Source organism: Phycodurus eques, chromosome 11 (assembly GCF_024500275.1).
Source record: "Phycodurus eques isolate BA_2022a chromosome 11, UOR_Pequ_1.1, whole genome shotgun sequence".
Classification (NCBI taxonomy): Eukaryota; Metazoa; Chordata; class Actinopteri; order Syngnathiformes; family Syngnathidae; genus Phycodurus; species Phycodurus eques.
Window position 1 is genome coordinate 13,655,798 of NC_084535.1, and position 16,494 is coordinate 13,672,291.

General features: G+C 40.8%; 2 protein-coding genes across 10 annotated transcripts in view; both read left to right on the forward strand.

The window, feature by feature from the left end:
- The first annotated feature begins 652 nt into the window (after positions 1–652).
- On the forward strand, positions 653–8,244 carry eloal (elongin A, like). The gene is made up of 11 exons (XM_061690614.1): positions 653–730; positions 2,037–2,093; positions 2,178–2,290; positions 2,361–3,201; positions 3,270–3,369; positions 3,442–3,609; positions 3,683–3,780; positions 4,202–4,382; positions 5,346–5,460; positions 7,871–7,974; positions 8,157–8,244. Exons 1-11 carry the CDS (start codon positions 653–655, stop codon positions 8,216–8,218), a joined length of 1,917 nt encoding a protein of 638 aa, XP_061546598.1. The 3' UTR covers positions 8,219–8,244.
- A 2,631-nt stretch (positions 8,245–10,875) lies between these two features.
- LOC133409559 (leucine-rich repeat-containing protein 1-like) overlaps positions 10,876–16,494 on the forward strand; it is a 39,868-nt gene continuing 34,249 nt past the window's right edge. For all 9 annotated transcript variants that reach the window (XM_061689725.1, XM_061689720.1, XM_061689724.1 and 6 more), the window contains exon 1: positions 10,876–11,415. In XM_061689725.1, coding sequence (XP_061545709.1) covers positions 11,257–11,415 — 159 coding nt within the window. In that variant the 5' untranslated portion in view covers positions 10,876–11,256. The remainder of the gene's footprint in view (positions 11,416–16,494) is intronic.

Below are 16,494 nucleotides of genomic sequence, written 5' to 3' on the forward strand. Positions count from 1 at the left end.
TTAGTTGATGTCAACATTCTGGCTTTGACTGCCAGAATATCCTCAGTGTGTCATGACATGCAGAGCTTCCTTTGTGAAAGATTCAAGATGTTTATTGTCATATATAAAGTAAAAACACAGCGGTAGCACTGAGCAGTGAAATTCTTAATTTGCTAGTATCCTTCCACTTATACAAAGAATATAAAAGATTAAAGCCCCGAAATGCCTTTCTCCCGTGGATTTTTAATGCACTACATACATTCGCACATCCTTGGGGTGCTGGTTGACCTGGGTCGGGGTGACGGTTGCGTGTCACACATTCAAAATACGGCAGTAGAGAAGAAAGTTATTCTTTCAAGCCACTGAATTGGTCAAATAACATGTAAAGGTTTGTTTGCTAGTGGTTTATGCCACCCGTTAGTACGTGGGATATCATGATGAATACATGGGGAAGTCCTCTCAAATTCTCAAAATTCATTGCATATGTATATGCATTAACACCAACTGTAACAATTACATCATATTAAGACTTCCCATATGTGACGTCACACACACATACGAGCGTGTCTACTTTACCACACGGCCCTGAAGTGGCCGTCACCACTTCCGTTGCATATAATTAGTGCTGCCCGCCAGTCAGGTGTGTGTTGACGCTCGCACATGCTGCACAGTGATGGCAGGGAGCCCGGAGGTGGTGAAGAAAGTCTTACGCTGCAAACTCCAACTAGCAGACACGGCACAGTCTGCCACGGTAGCGAGCACTTTATTCTACCTTTATTCGCCACACGTGCGGCAAACGCACCATTCGTTTAATCAGCGTTGTTTCAACAATAGGTAGCGGTGAGTTCATGACGCACTGTCATTAGGTTTCACACAACTCTAGTTTACGTTTATATGCATATGCCTTATGATAAGGCATATGCATATCCACTACAGGAATAATATGCATCTTTTTTTATTTTATATATATATATATATATATATATATATATATATATATAACATTAAGAGTCCTAAAATAGTCACCGATAAATTGTGTGTTTAATAAAATAAAAAATACCCTGATGAAAACTGAGATAACAATTGCACAGAAGACCTCATGCTCTTTATTTTAACTACGGCACATGCAGGTTCCAAAATAAAATGTCACCTGAAGATAGTTTCTATTTGACTTTTACTGTTCATCAGGTTAAAGACAACCAGTACAGCTTGCTCTTACAAGCTTTTTCAAATGAAAGTTGATGATGCACATTTGTACATTTTTCTTAGGCTCACATTTTTGATGTTCCCAAAACAAACATTGTAAAACGGATGAGGGCAAGGCATGTATCCCTTTTTCTAAAATAACTGTGGTACTCACTTTTTACACCAAATACCACCTCAAAAATATTTAGCTCTCCAAGTACAGTACCACCATAATGACCAACATACAGTCAAAAAAATGCTAACACTAAACTATACTTTAAAATATGTACTGGGGTATTGAAACCGTTTTGGTGGTACAGCAAAAGGGTTCACTGTACTATATAGAATTGTAATGAGTTGAGTCACTACCATGCATGTGGCTGCCTCACTAGTGTGGTTGTCAGGCACTGTAAATGGCAGGTGGTTTGCTGCTAAAAATGGCTATGCCTCCAGTTCATTTTATGACTGGTGTCCATCATTTCTGTCAGTGACCACCTGCATACCTCTAGGCCTCTTTAACAAGTACAGGAAGACGAGACTGTGTTAAACTACTTAAATATGCTCAAATAAGATTACAACTGGTTAGTATAAAGCCACACACTTTGTAAATGGAGAGAATGTATAGCAAAGGGCAGAGTGCTTGTCCATTTATAGCTGGGAGTAAAAGGAGTAAGAGGGTGTGAAAGATTCCCATACATAGCTTCAGCTTCAAATGCACAATCAGCAACTGTGGCAATCCAAACCCAGAACTGCCATATTTGGTGTGACAGGTTTTGTTCCCTTTTCTGTCAGAATAATGCGTGAAAATGTTTAACATGAATTGTTTTTCATATACGTAGTGTTTAGTCACTTCTTTATACATTTCATTTCAGGTTCTCAAACTCTTGCAGAAGCTCAACAATCTAGACATCACTGTAGATGTTCTTGCTGTAAGTGGGGAATGTGACCATACTATATTTGGATGTAAATTTGTTTTATTGTCCATTCATTTGTGAGTGCTCTTTATAAATTAGGAAACTGGAATTGGCAAAACTGTGAATTCCTTTCGCAAGCACAAAGAAGCTGGAGAGTTGGCCAAGTCGCTGGTCAAAGGTTGGAAGAAATTAATCCCCAAGAAGTCAACAAGGTGTGCATCTTTTTTAAATCAACTGGATACAATTCAGATAGTTTGTTTGACATTCATCTCCTAAATACAGTCATACAGAAGATCGAAACACGTCGGACAGTTTGTTTGTCAAAGAACAAATCATCAGTGACCAAAATAGCCCAAATAATGGAGGCCAGACAGTGGAGGAATTAAATAATAATTGCTTAACATCAAAGGGCAAGAGTGTTGAACATTTGACTGAAAAATATCATACTGAGGAAATTAATGAAAATCCCAAAAGAAAAAAGGACATGTGGGAAACGAGTGATGAGGATGACCCAAAGAAGTTTGGAAATGGAATCTTGAGTTTGAAAAATGCTATTCCTGAGGACAAATGTCATCGTTCTGTTTCCCAGGACACGATAAATGGACTTTATAAATTCCAGTTTGAGTGCAAGGTGCAACTTCAAGATAAAAGTAGCTTAGGCTGCGGAGGCTCTTATTTGGAAAGAAAAAAAGAAAAGTCAAAAAAGAAGTCAAAGCCATCGAAGGAACCCCCACAAGACTGTAACGAAACCTTCTTGTCCTGTGACAAACACTCAGAAAAGGCCCCTAACTTGAATGATGCACAACAGGATGGATCATCGGGATTATCAAGTAGTTCGGACAACCGAAAAAGGAAGAAACGGGAGAAAGAAAGTAAGGAGTTTGAACATGATGAGCTGTCAAAACCCTCAAACAAAAAGTCAAAAATGCAACAAGAAAACGGTGAGAGTGAAATGGAGGAGCCATCCATGTCTTTTGAATCGTACTTGAACTACGACGAAAATTCCTTGAAGAAGGATCGATCCAGAGGAAAGAAAATATCCAAAAGGAGCAAGACTGTCATAAAGGAGCAGCCTTTCGTAAAACCTGCAGAGTCTCCGAGGATGCCCGTTTCTCCAAAAAAGGTGTTTGAGTGAAAATAAACATTTTGTGTCTGAACGATTGATTTAACTTTGATTGACTTGGATTTTAGATGATGATGAAATCTCCAAAAGACCTGCTTCACATTCCTTTACCTGCCCTTATACATGAATGTGACCTAGCATCCAGTTTTGAATACCTCGAGAGGAAAGGTACAGTATGTCCAATAAAGACAGGCATTCTCACTCACTAAATTAAACCTTTGTTTTCTGCTTGTTTTTAAGTTGAGAAAGAGCCTGATTTTGGGGACCTATCTGAGGACTGCACAGTCTTCACAGGCCAGCGGCTAAACAAAAAAATGGCAGTCTACTCTGGGTCCAAGACAGTTTTCCTTCCTGCTATGATGAGCTTGTACCAGCAGTGTATCCGCACGCTGCAAAACAATATTAACTGTAAATAAGGTCTAGAAAGCGTTTTGTCATTTTTTTGGGAGGTTTTGTTACTTTGTGTCTTTCTTTTTGTCAGTGCTTTATGAAACTGGCGGAGTCCCGTTTGAAATCCTTGAGCCAGTGTTGGAGAGGTGTACGCCAGAGCAGCTGCTGCGTGTTGAGGAATGCAATCCGGTAGTAATAAATTTAGAATCTATTTTATAACCAGACACAGCTGCCAAAGGGTCTCGGAGCTTATATAAATTTAAGATGTTTAAACAATCAAAGTTCATACACTGAACCAAGTGTGTAGTCCACATGAATCTCATGGCTGTAGTCTTTCATTAAGGGTGCACAAGAGGTGGTTGAACAATAGCTAAACATCGTAACCTTACAATCACTGTGTTGCACAGGCATGAGGCCTATGAACAGGTTTTCCAACTGCATAGTTCCTCCTGACTGGGTAGTAATTGATTCACATACTTACGTACACAGTATACTCTATTTCTACATTCCAGTCTATTTGTGGAACTTGAATTAATGTCGTAAAGTATATTATGTTGTTTGTGATTTTGTGTTGTCAGTTTAGTGTTTTGTCTATTATTTATGTCTACAGGTGTACATCGGAGTGACAGACCACCTGTGGGGGAATCACTGCCAGAGAGACTTCAAGGATGCCAAACTTCAGCAGTACGAGTCGTGGAAGGAAATGTACATCAGACTCTCCGAGGAGAGGGAAAAAAAATTCCAGACGCTGGCCAAAAAAATACTCTCTGACCATTGCAAGAAACCCAAAGGTGTGCACAAGAATTCCAAAATAAATGAGGTCAGAAGAGGAAATGGTCAGGTTTAGTATATGGACTAAAGTATTGTAGTACACCTCTTAATGAAGCAAATAGGGGTGACAAATAATTTTTTAAAAGGAGGGACGGGGGGGGGGGGAGGTCACCCGGTGAGGATATACAATAACTCACCAAGAGAACAAGATGAGAGGACAGAAAAGGGCAGGACAGGATGTGGAGAAAATGAGCAAGGCAGTGCTACTGATGAGTGGTGCGGTGGGATTCTTTTTTTAAGTGTTTAAACACCTATAAGAAGCCGTGAGTTGATATGTTAGTATAACCTGTGTTGTTAGTGATCCCAGCACAAGTAATCAAAGCCTATAGTGTGTCTATCAAACGTATTAGTGAATGAACATTATGTCGCATGCATGTTGGTCAACTGGTGTACGGAGTTCCTGAGCCGGCACATCGAGGAAGGCTGTGGGTGGGGGGGGCCGAGTCAGCGAGCCTGTCCAGCAGGGGACCCAACCAGGGGGACGCCACTGACCCATTCCCAGGACCCAGGGAGGTCCCGAGCCCGACCAAAGCGCCTTGATCAGTCCCGAAAGGGAGGGGCACGCCCCCACACCCCACCCGCCCCATCTACCAACAGGGCCCAACGCAGGACCCAGCAGCCACCCAAAAACGATCATAGCCTGCCAAAGCCAGCCCATATTAAGCACCTGTCATGAGCAAGGACTGGTGAGGGTGCCAAAAGGGTGCCGCCTTATTACTATGGTTACCAGGTCCCCGACTGGCAACCATTATCCCTGTACCGTGATTGTGTGTAGTGCATTAAAATTGGAGAAACTGGTGGGGGTGAGGCTAGATGGTCTCAGGGCAATACTGACCCGTTTCTTAACACAAACTTTTTGTGGTGATGAAGTTCGAGGCAACTGTTTATTTTTCTTAACTTGGTCTACACCTGTCTCTGTTTAGGCCGACAAGTGAAGATGGCATTTATTCACACTGTTGCTAAGCCACCGAGAGATGTGCGTATCCAACAAGAAATCCATGGCACTGCGGTTCAGCAGCCTCAGCAGCCCAGGATCAGGTATGTGCTGACTCTCCAAATATATTAGTGATGCCAGCAATAATGCCATAGCTGAAAGCCTCTAATTTAATGGTCATAACCTAAAAACTTGAGTGAATGCTGAGGAAAAATTTATATTTGCCATTCATGTCAGACAATGTCACAAGTACACACTACTGTGGTTCTACATAGCGGATAAAATCTACACACACCTGTTCAAATACCAGTTTTGTGACATAAAAAAGATAAATCATATCAAAACTTTTTTTTTTCCCCATTATCATGACCTATAACATCAATTACCGTATTTCACGACCATAGGGCGCAACGTATTAAAAGGGGCAGTATCAGTTACGGGGTCTATTTCTGTATTTAAAACATACATAAGGCGCATCGTATTATTGGGCGCAGGTATGGTAAAACATACTCCAGCTTAAAACACACGGAAGCATGCATGCATGCTAAAACAATGTTTTTAAAAAGGCAGCAGGAGCAAAACTGAGTTGTACTTTATTGAGGTATTTAACAACGTACTCATGTTGTTTTTTGATCAATCCTCATCCACAAATCCATCAATGTCCTCATGTTCTGTATCAAAATGAACAGCTGGGCAAGTTCTCCAACAAACACGCCGGGTTCCCTCTCGTACTCGTCGGAGTCAGTCTCGTTGCCGGGGGGCTGTTAAGCAATGACGCCGGCTTTCGCGACAGCTCGGACAACAGTCGAGGCAGATACCTTAGCCCAAGCATCCACAACCCATTCACATATGGTGGCGTAACTTGCCCGTCATTGCCTCCCTGTCTTAGTAAAGCTGTGTTCGCCATCTGTCATCCATGACTCCCACGCCGCTCGCAGCTTCACTTTTAACGCCCCGTTTACACGGATGTCCAGCGGTTCGTCAGGCCTCCCGGAATGATGGCAAGCCCCGAGTTATTGCACTCAGTCGAATGGTGACTGTAGAGACGGTTCTCGGCTGTTCTTTGCTCATTAATACATTGCTCGAGTTGCTCCACTTCGCTTTGTTTCCGAGTTTTCTTTTTTTTTTTTCTGCGGAAACTCTGCTTCGTCTTCTTGACTTGGCAAAGCTCGTTTTCCTGCTTCCTCCACTTGCGAACCATGGATTCATTGATCTTGAATTCTCTCGCGGCTGCTCGATTCCCATGTTCCTCCGCGTAACTGATAGCTTGCAGTTGCTTTGTAAGCGTCTCTCCGTAGGTGACATTTTCGGGGGTCCTTGCCCAAACCGATATTGTTTTACACAATGCACACCCCGGAAATGCTCCCAGTCAGTCAAGCGGTAAGAATAAATAAATAAATAAATAAAAATAAAATAAAAAATAAAACCCCCGGCGCTATATACCTACTGGGGGCGTGGCTTTAGCGTCCTACTTCACGTACCCTTCCCCTGTCCTCAGCCATGCCTGCTTTTCCTCTGTAAGAAGCGTGTTGGCGGAAACGCTTAAAAATAAAAAAGTCAAGCGGAGCGCTCATCACACAACATTTATAGATGTTGGAACTCTGTGCACACAAGGCGCGCCTTATTATAAGGCGCCCTGTCCATTTTGGAGAAAATGTAAGACTTGAGTACGCCTTATGGTTCGTGAAAATTAAATAATTAAAAAAAAAAAAAAAACACAAAAAAAAAACCTTTTAGTGAGCGCAAGTAAAAATAAACCACTGAGATTGTGGTTGCACAAGTGGCACACCTTTATAACCGAGGATGTGGCTGTGTTCAGAATTAAGCAATCACATTCAAACTCATTAAATGATAGTCAGCACACCATCTACTTGAACAGCTGAACTTTATTTGGTGTTACTCAGAGGCACTTTAAAATTTGGTTGGTGATTCCCATTTGTTTTCGAATGTGACAGCTTAATTTTGACCACATTTGCAGCTATAAGGGGTGTGCATACTTATGCAACCACAATATATATTTTTTTATTTCCCCCCCCAAAATCTTATTGAATTGTAGAGGTTATAGGTCATATTTATTGTGGGAAATGTTTTTAAATCTATTTAGATCTAATTTTATACCACAAAAACCGTAGCTGAAAACAGTAAAGACGAAATACACTTGCCACACGCAGCACCGTTGTGGCTCTTCAATTACCTTAACATGCGAAGTGTGCTTGCTAGACCGGTTTTGCTGTGGTTATAAGCGACCTTTGTCATATCACTTGCATAATAGGATAGTTGCTTAAATAATTTTTCATTCACTTTTACCAAAGCAATATAAAGTACCAACATGACTGCTGCTGCTTTGTGGTTTTCCAAAAACACTCAAATATGACTTGGACAACTATGTTATATTGTTTGCCTACTAGTAGGCTAACAATATGTTGCAATGTGCGCTGTTGGCATCATGCTTGAGTAAAGCTGATGTCATAGTTAAATGCTAGTTGAAATTATGCAAACTTGTACTTGTTTTAGCGTGAAGTCCCAAGAGAGCAGATCAAGGCCGAGCAATGAGCCCGCAAAGGCCAGCAGCACCACCTCAGGGCCAAGCAGCACCCAAGACGTTCGCAAAAAAACAAGTGAGCTCGCATTTTTTTCCCTGCAATTTTGTTGGTTTGTTGCAAGTTCTCAAAAAGAGCAGTTACATGTATTTGATTCCAAGGTCAGGCTATAGAAATTAAAGTCTTATTATTCAGTATACAATTGACTACCCATGTATATTTTAGCTTGCATAATCTTTTGGTCATGTTTGTCAACACAGGGGTGGCGCCAATGATGGCAAAGTCCTTAAAGGCGTTCAAGAAGCAGCAGGGACGGCGATAAATAAATGCACTTGAATGATATTGCACTTTGTGTTGTGCCAGGGTCATTGAAACTGTTGACCTTGCATGACTGTATGACAACTAATACAAGCAATTACTATGTTTCTCTGGAAATGTGAATTTTCTCCACGACAGAATAATAAAGTCATAAAATGCAAAACTGGTCCATTTTGGGATTTTGATGGGTGTTCAAAACTTCGTTGACTAATTGGAGTGTGGTTCCCTCTAGAGGAATTGTTGTGAAATGGTTTGTCATACAGCTCGGGACACACTAACCGATCACGTGTACTTTAAAATACAGTAGCTACTGTATATAAATTGCACGTTTAAATAAACTTAAAATCTGGCTCCCATGCATAGTATTTTTCTTCTTCTGCCGAGTTATTCTAATTCATCTGTGTTTCAGTTACAATTGTGTCAATTTTAACCAAAATGAAAAACGTGCCAAATCATAAATCTGGTCTTTTTCTGGTTCTCACTTCACAAGCACCTTGTCTATTTCCATTTGCAAGGAATGTGTTAGGGCTACTGCGTGAGATACTGGCAGAAGGTTTTACTGGTGTCACAACCTTCACCACCACCAACGATAGCACACTGAGATGTCTGCGACTTCATGCTTCATTTATAATTATGTAAGGGAGCTGCTCTCGTGCTCCTGATTTGACAATTTCCACATTTTAAAATCTTTTGGAGGTGTCTTAGGTTTTTACAACAAGTCCCGTAACCTAACATTGAATTATTTGACGAATTCCCAGTGGGCAAGACAAGAGACCGAAGTGAATGCACTGCATTAAAAAGTAAAGGGACATGTTAGTGTGGCAGACTTGCTAAAATACAAAGCAGACTACTGCCCGGGGCCCCCACAGGCCTAGATTCGCTCAGCGGTGAACTGGTGATTGTATTTTGGTGCTGTGATTAATTGTTACTTCATTTGAGAGTATTCACCACATTCATAAGAATCACTTAATTAAAATGGTCAGCACAGTAATGTGTTCTTTTGCTTCACATCCTGAGGCGCTGTCGACATTGTTTAATGTAATTATGATGACATGGCACCTATTTGGATCACTACCCAGAACAAAATGAATGTTGGGTAGATGGGACAGGGCATATCATCTTTAGTCATGATGTCACACCAAGCTATTTAATCTGCAGAATGAGATCAAATCCCAGACAATAAAGGATGAATGATAATAATTACACTTGGCTACTGAGCCCACTTACAACCAAGTACAAGCAGGTGTGATGCTAAATGGTATACGATAATCCCTTCAGGGAAACCAAGCTTCTGTTTAAAAAGGCGAGTGTATGTTTATTATCGCGGTTGTAGTTTTCACTTACATGGAACTTTTCTGCATCATACTGAGTCCTTGTTCCCATTTTTGACTCATAACTAATAGAGGTAATAAGGAAACATTAGATGACTCTCAAAGTACAAATATCCACAACTGCAAAGTACAACCACAACAATCATGGTTACAATACCTTTCTGACAGTGTCCATCAAAACGGAATATTTGAATATACAACTGTACTGTTTATATTGTGCAACTGGTCATAATGTGGCTTGTGTACAGTATACTGTTCATATTTTTCTGCATTATCTACAAAAAAATACTATAGTGCAACTATTTGACTTGAGAAACAGTACTAGTAAAAATATAATATAGACTAGTGTATATATTGCTACCTTTATAGATGTCTTAATGAAATGCAAAAAGTTTCAAATAAGGGTTATTTTTAACTATTCTGTTTGCATGAACATGCATAGTAACGCTAAGATAGTGGTTCAAAATACTTCAAACCCTAAAACATTGTTTTGGTGTGATGACCATATTTGAATAAACTTACAATTGAATATTATTGGAATAAATATTTTAATAACAAACATTGTTTTATTTAAATTTAGAAACTGTATAATTTAAAGACACGCTTACAAGTTTTATGTCATAATGAAGTGTAAAAAGTAGAGCTAGACTGGTTTTATGAGAGCCGATACCGCTTATTAGTATAGTCAAGGAGGTCGATAACCTATATTTGGAGTCTATATTAATTTGCAGATAAAAAGGAAAATATTGGAGTCAGAATTTTAAATAATACAACTCCGACACTTTGTTTAAATGCCTTTAAGCATATGTTTTTTAAACAACTTTTCAGATTTGCAACATGTTTTTTTGTTTTGTGTTTATCTTAGAAAATAGATAACTTTGTTTTATAATTCTAACAAAAAGTAGAGGTGGCATCCAGACTCAGCAGCGCTTCTTATCAGCCAAATTAAATCTTAAACAAAGAAATAGCGGCCGCAAAGTTTTCGACAGTAAATAAAGTTTTATAAACTTGCAGTATTACTGAAATGTTAATCGCTCACTTATCTTTGTTTTAAGTTCAAACAAAAAAAGTGCATCCGAAAATGACATCACTTTCTCTTGTTCAAGTCAGGATTTTATGTCAAGTTGTTAAGAGTTTATTGATCAAATATTACAAGCTTTGCTTACAGTAAAAATTTGAAATATATTTGATATGTAAATATATCAAATGTTGTTGTTTCGGGGTGATTCTGCCAGCCGTCCCAACATGGCGGCCCTGGGAGGGAAGGAGGGAGGAGCTGCCTGAAGTGATGACGTAGGATTGGAATGAGGGAGTGAATGTTCCGGGTCAGAATCTGGACGCTAGAGGAAATTAAGTACGGGAACTACGCGAAGACACGACAGTGGTTCTGTTCTCCCCCCCCGCCCCCCCCGGCCTCACGGAGATGTAGCCCGGTTCCATGCAGTAAAAGGGACGGCGGCGGAGCGGTGTTAGGCGGGTGCCTTCAAAGTGAGCGAAGTGACGACAGACGGAGAGTGATTCCCATGTCGGTCGCCACTTAACAAAACGCCACCTTGGACTTGTTTACGGCTGGAATGTCGCTGTGAACCACCTGTTAATTTCGCTTTGCCGGTTTTTGTTATTTTTCAAACCTGGGACTGTCCCGTCTTGGCAATCTGTTGCATTCTCTCGAACCTGTCTGTTTATTCCATTCACCCGCACCACCGCCGCGATGTTTCACTGTATCCCCCTGTGGCGGTGCAACCGTCATGTGGAGCTGATCGATAGACGCCACTGTTCGCTGCTCTTTGTGCCAGATGAAATTTACCGCTACGGACGCAGTTTGGAGGAGCTCTTATTGGACGCCAACCAACTTCGAGACTTGCCCAAGGTAAGCAAGCGCCGAGCCGCCGCTTCCGTACACCTTTCTCCACCCACCCACTCACACAAAAGGCCGCCTCGGTCTGGTGTTGGAAGTTTAAAGTAGAGGTGGCACGGAACAGGGCCGATCTATCCATCCCGTGAGAATGCACTGGGACCCGGGGACAATCATTACGCAAGATCAGCAAGGCAGGCAAAGCCGTGGAGGTGGAAATTTCCCGTACTACACTCCACAGACGCCACGGGTTAACGACACTATACTGTACTACATGTGTGTGACCTTTAAACGCAAACCGTGTCTCTTTTGGTCACAGCTGTCGGACAGAGGACTGACTTTTTGTGTCTATCCCGTTGAATGCAACAGACAATTCTTTGTACAAACTTTAAAATGGTCAACAGAACCCTAACAAACCAGGTCAGCCAAGTGTTTGAGTCTATAAACTCCCTTTAGAGCTGTCAGCACGACATAGCCTATGTTTCGGAGAAGTACACGCCAATTTATCATAAATCCACCTGTTGTGTGGAACATTTATGGCCTTTCTCATGCTTGCTGAAAATGACTTGATTGATTCTTTCTTCTGCGTAATATTCGTCCACTAAAGGGATACGATGAAAACATGCTCATGTGATGTGGCATGCAGGAACATCTCCAGGAAGTACTGTGTAGCTTGTGGTACAATTGGGAAGAGACACATACAAAGTGGGTCAAGGTAATAAAACTGTGATATCCTATCTGGTTACTGTTTTTTTCCAAGGAAACAGAGGAAAATTCCAGTCAGGCTTTCACAGAGTTTGAAATTGTCTTAACAAGCTGACCTCTCCTTCAATTCGCTGTGCGAAAGCCAAATACTCTATGTGACCCTGATTGACAACCTTGTGTGATAAAACAGAGGCTCTTGTAACTAAACAGAAGGCAAGATAAAGTGTAGGCCCCTGAGAGCCACACATTTGGCCCCATTTGACCCCAGTCCTCTGGATTAAGTTGAATACTACTTAAAGGATTTGCAGTGTTAGGCCTTATTTGACATTATTTACGTGTCGCTATCTACAGTCCTAGAATCTGAACTGGTTTCTGTCTCTGACACCTCGTTTGATTTTGTTAACTTGCATTAGTGCATTCGGTTTTGGCTGCCAAACCAGTTCTGCTGTATCCAATGCTGGACCCTGACAAGTGGACACAGGATGGAGGCCACTTTGAACTGTCTTCAACTTATGTTTTATTACCTCAGTCTAATGGACGGACATAAATATAAGCAAACCAATAGCTGTGCTGAGGGTGTATTAATGAATTAGGCTGTTAAGTCTTCAAATAATTTGTAATGTCCATCCATCCATCTGTCATAGTGCTTGTCCTCATTAGGATCGTGGTTAAACTGGAAAGTACAGTTATGTCAGCTGACTGTTGGGCGAGAGGTGAGGTACATCCTGGAGCAGTCGCAAGCCAATCAAGTCAAGTTTATTTGTATAGCCCTCTATCACAAAAGAGTCTCAAATCGCAGTGATTTGTAATGTGTTGAGGTGCAAAAAAGCTACAGTCATTCAGTAAAGTATCATTCCAAGCTCACCTGGGTTGCATGTTTAAGACAACAGGTGATTTGCTGTCAAGCCTGCCCTCCATCAAAAGTAAACATTTGCTTGTCTAGTGAGGCATGTAGCATTAGCTGCGGTTACTGCAATTAATACAACTGTGTGTTTACGTCCATACAAAATTGATTGCTCGATATGGGTAAAATTAACAACTAATTGATTCTTATTCGATGATAGAATCTGCCCAAATGTTCTGAACTCCTGTTTTAATGCCATTGTTGTATTGCGTAAAGAAATGGTGCCCAGAAGACTTCTCATGGCAGTTGTCTGCGTGGATGGACTGTAACTCCTCTTACATTGGTGTGGACATGTTGGCTCAACACCACCTCTGCTGGTATAAGCCAGGTAGTTCACTCCAATTTTTATCAATTGCTTCAAGACATGATTAAGCAACAATGAATTCCATTCAATTGACCCAATTCTTAGTTTTGGGTGGATTTTTATTCCTAAAGTACAATAAATATTTGTATGAAAAGCATTTCTATTCTAGGCCATAATTATGAAACTAAAAACAGTAAGTTCCTTCTTGTGCCACATGGCGATGTGCTCTGATGCCATGTATAACCTTGAAATGTCGTATGTCAGGCCCACTATAAACTGAGGACCCCTGTATAAAGTATCATTAACAGTTGGAGGATGCAGAATGGGATACATTCTGTTCATCTACAAGCATGCATCTCTTGTTTATGTACAAAATTCAAAGAAATTGTCATGAGAATTTATTTTACTCATCAGTTACATTGAGAAGAGCCAAATGAGGTGGCTCAGGCATGTGGTTAGGATGCCCCCTGGACGACTCCATGGTGAGGGGATCTGGGCATGTCCCACTGGGAGGAGGTCTGGGTGGTGGCCCAGGACACGCCGGAGGGACTAGGTCTCCCGGCTGGCTTGGGAACACCTCGGGACCCCCCTCCGCCGGAAAAGCTGGGCGGAGTGGCTGAGGAGAGGGATGTCTGGACTTCCCAGTTTAAGCTGCGTCCCCCGCGACTCATCCCCTAAAAAGTGGAAGAAGATGAAGTTGCAGTAGTTAATGTGTTTAACTAACTAGTTTAGTTTAGTCATTTTGTACTGCTTACTTTGTTGAGTAAGCTAAATAGCTCATTTTAACAGGTATCTTACTTTAAAATACAGTCAGCATTATGACTTCTGTTGCTGATCTGACCATACCAGTCGAAGAGGGCATGTTTTCTTATTAAAGAATCATTGGGCTGAAAAGTACAGGCCTGTGGTGCATTAGATCAACACTGATAAAGTACATTACCAGTGCTTTGTCAAGTGCGAACTAGTACACATTACTTTTATTGCCTGTGAGGATGCTATTGTGACAATGGAATGATGTGTGCGTCCAGGTCAGAAGTATTCTATGCATTTTCAGCATCATGATGGGTTTCTCTGGTAGCATGTCCACAAAGAGAAGCGTTTTATAATGGTCGCTGACATGTCACTAATGTCATCAATGCTTGCTGAGTGAATCCTCGTATTAGCTCACTATCCACTTCACTGCTTACTGTCTGCATTTGGCTCTGAGGTGGATGAGTGGATGTGGCCCGGCGCTCACTTTTCGCCCAAAGGAGCTGTTGTTTTGCTCAGATGAAAAATTCACAAGGACATTAAAACCTTAAGCCCTGCACTGACCTCAAAATGTGCTATTTTGTTGGTGTACTCGTATAAATGGGTTACAAGGAAATTATTTAATATAGCCAAATACTCAAGTGAGATACTCCATAATACTTTATTAATTAAATAGAGACTGTCTAATTGGTCACAATTTTTATTGCTCTGGCTTATCTAAATCTTATTCAGAAATGAATAAAATAACCATGTCATCTGGCATTTAAACATTCCTTTGTTAGGTTAATTACCTTCATGTGGTTATGTAGCACTGAATAACTGAGTGTGTAATCAGACATTAATGTAAATGTATTAATTGATTTATTCATTTTATAATCACAGCTCAATTCCAAATGCCATATTACACCTCTAGTACATGGATATGGAAAGTCAAGACCCTCCTGTTAGAACACCAGGATTTTCTGATGTAATCAAAGGCATAAAAAAAAAAAATCTGTGGACAACATTGAAAAAGTCCTGGTTGCGTACGTGTGCAAAATGGAAACACATGCATTGTTCAAGAACTTTTCCTATGGATAATGACCACTAAACATACATTCAAATCAACACAAGAATGGATTCAACAGAGGAAAAATTATGTTTGGCCCAGAGCCTGGACCTAAATCTAAATGCGAAATATGTGGGTTGACCTGTAGTGGGCCGGACAGGTTTGAAGCGCTTTTGGGAGGCACCGTGTCTACACAATTTGTTTCCATTGAATTGCACAGGTTATGCATGCATCAATCTCTAACCTGTTGAACCTTGTGACTTGTTATCCCATAGGTTTTTGCGTATGAGTGGCTCTACATCAGTAAAGTCCCTGCTGATCCCCATTTCAGCCATGCCCTTGACAACTGAATTCTGGAAGCCCAAAATATAGAAAGTAAATGAAATGTACTGCAACATTCTTACAGGAAATCCAAACTTTGTATTTAGAGGTGGATATTTCATGTCTGTCTTTTCTGGCATACAGTAAATCATTAGATATTATCATACTGGTTTGAAAATATCTGACCGACTAAATAACTGTCAAGCTGAGGAAACAATTTATGAAGATGATGATGAGGCTGGTTTTTGGAATTCTATTGCCCGTTTGTCCAATTTTGAAAATGTGTCCTTTGCTCTGTTGGAATTGGATGGCTTTTGGTTGCTTTTAATGTTTCATTTTAAGCTGTTTTAGTGAAACAACTCACGTTGACCTGTGCAAATGCGTGAGTACATTTTTCTGCATAATAGCGGGGAGTTCCTTGTGGGCAAGTTTGGCCACTTGGCATCCATCTTGATAACGCCCTCGGAACATTGTTTTGGACCAACTTCATACCTATGTGATTATAGAGTGAACCATTATGTAGCGTTTTGTCAGCAATGTGATGTAACAGTTACACTTATAGTCATGTAGTGGAGCCACTAGAACGAACACAAGGAGTTGCACCACACTAAGGTAATTGGTCTGACGTTTATGATATAATGTCTTTGAGTCATTCATGATCTTTCAATGCCTTGGGATTTCATAATCATAATGTTGTTCATCAACACATTGTCAGTCCTTCCCCTTGAACCAATATGGTTGCTTGAACCATGTTTTTGTTTTAGAATCTTCAGTATGATAAAAATGTGATAGTGACATGCCTAAATAATCACTTTTTCACAATTGTTCCTGTATTTTCAAGCCTTTTTAATTTAATTTTTTACTTTAGCAGTGTCAATACCATGGGTAGGTTTCTATATCAGTTTTAGGCTGGATTTACACTACATGGTTCAAGTGACAAAATTCCCAAGTGGCACAATTCATATTATGCGTCATCAGGTTTGGACAGTCACGATGGCCCTTGGCCAGTATGGCACTGTGTCGGGCCACCACTTACCTTTACAGACGCTAGCCCATCAGGCC

Coding starts and splice junctions, on each gene's coding strand:
- eloal (XM_061690614.1), top strand. CDS start 653: ATGGCAGGGAGCCCGGAGGTGGTGAAGAAAGTCTTACGCTGCAAACTC. Junction 3,370..3,441: donor TGAATACCTCGAGAGGAAAG/GTACAGTATGTC, acceptor CTTGTTTTTAAG/TTGAGAAAGAGCCTGATTTT. Junction 3,610..3,682: donor GCTGCAAAACAATATTAACT/GTAAATAAGGTC, acceptor TCTTTTTGTCAG/TGCTTTATGAAACTGGCGGA.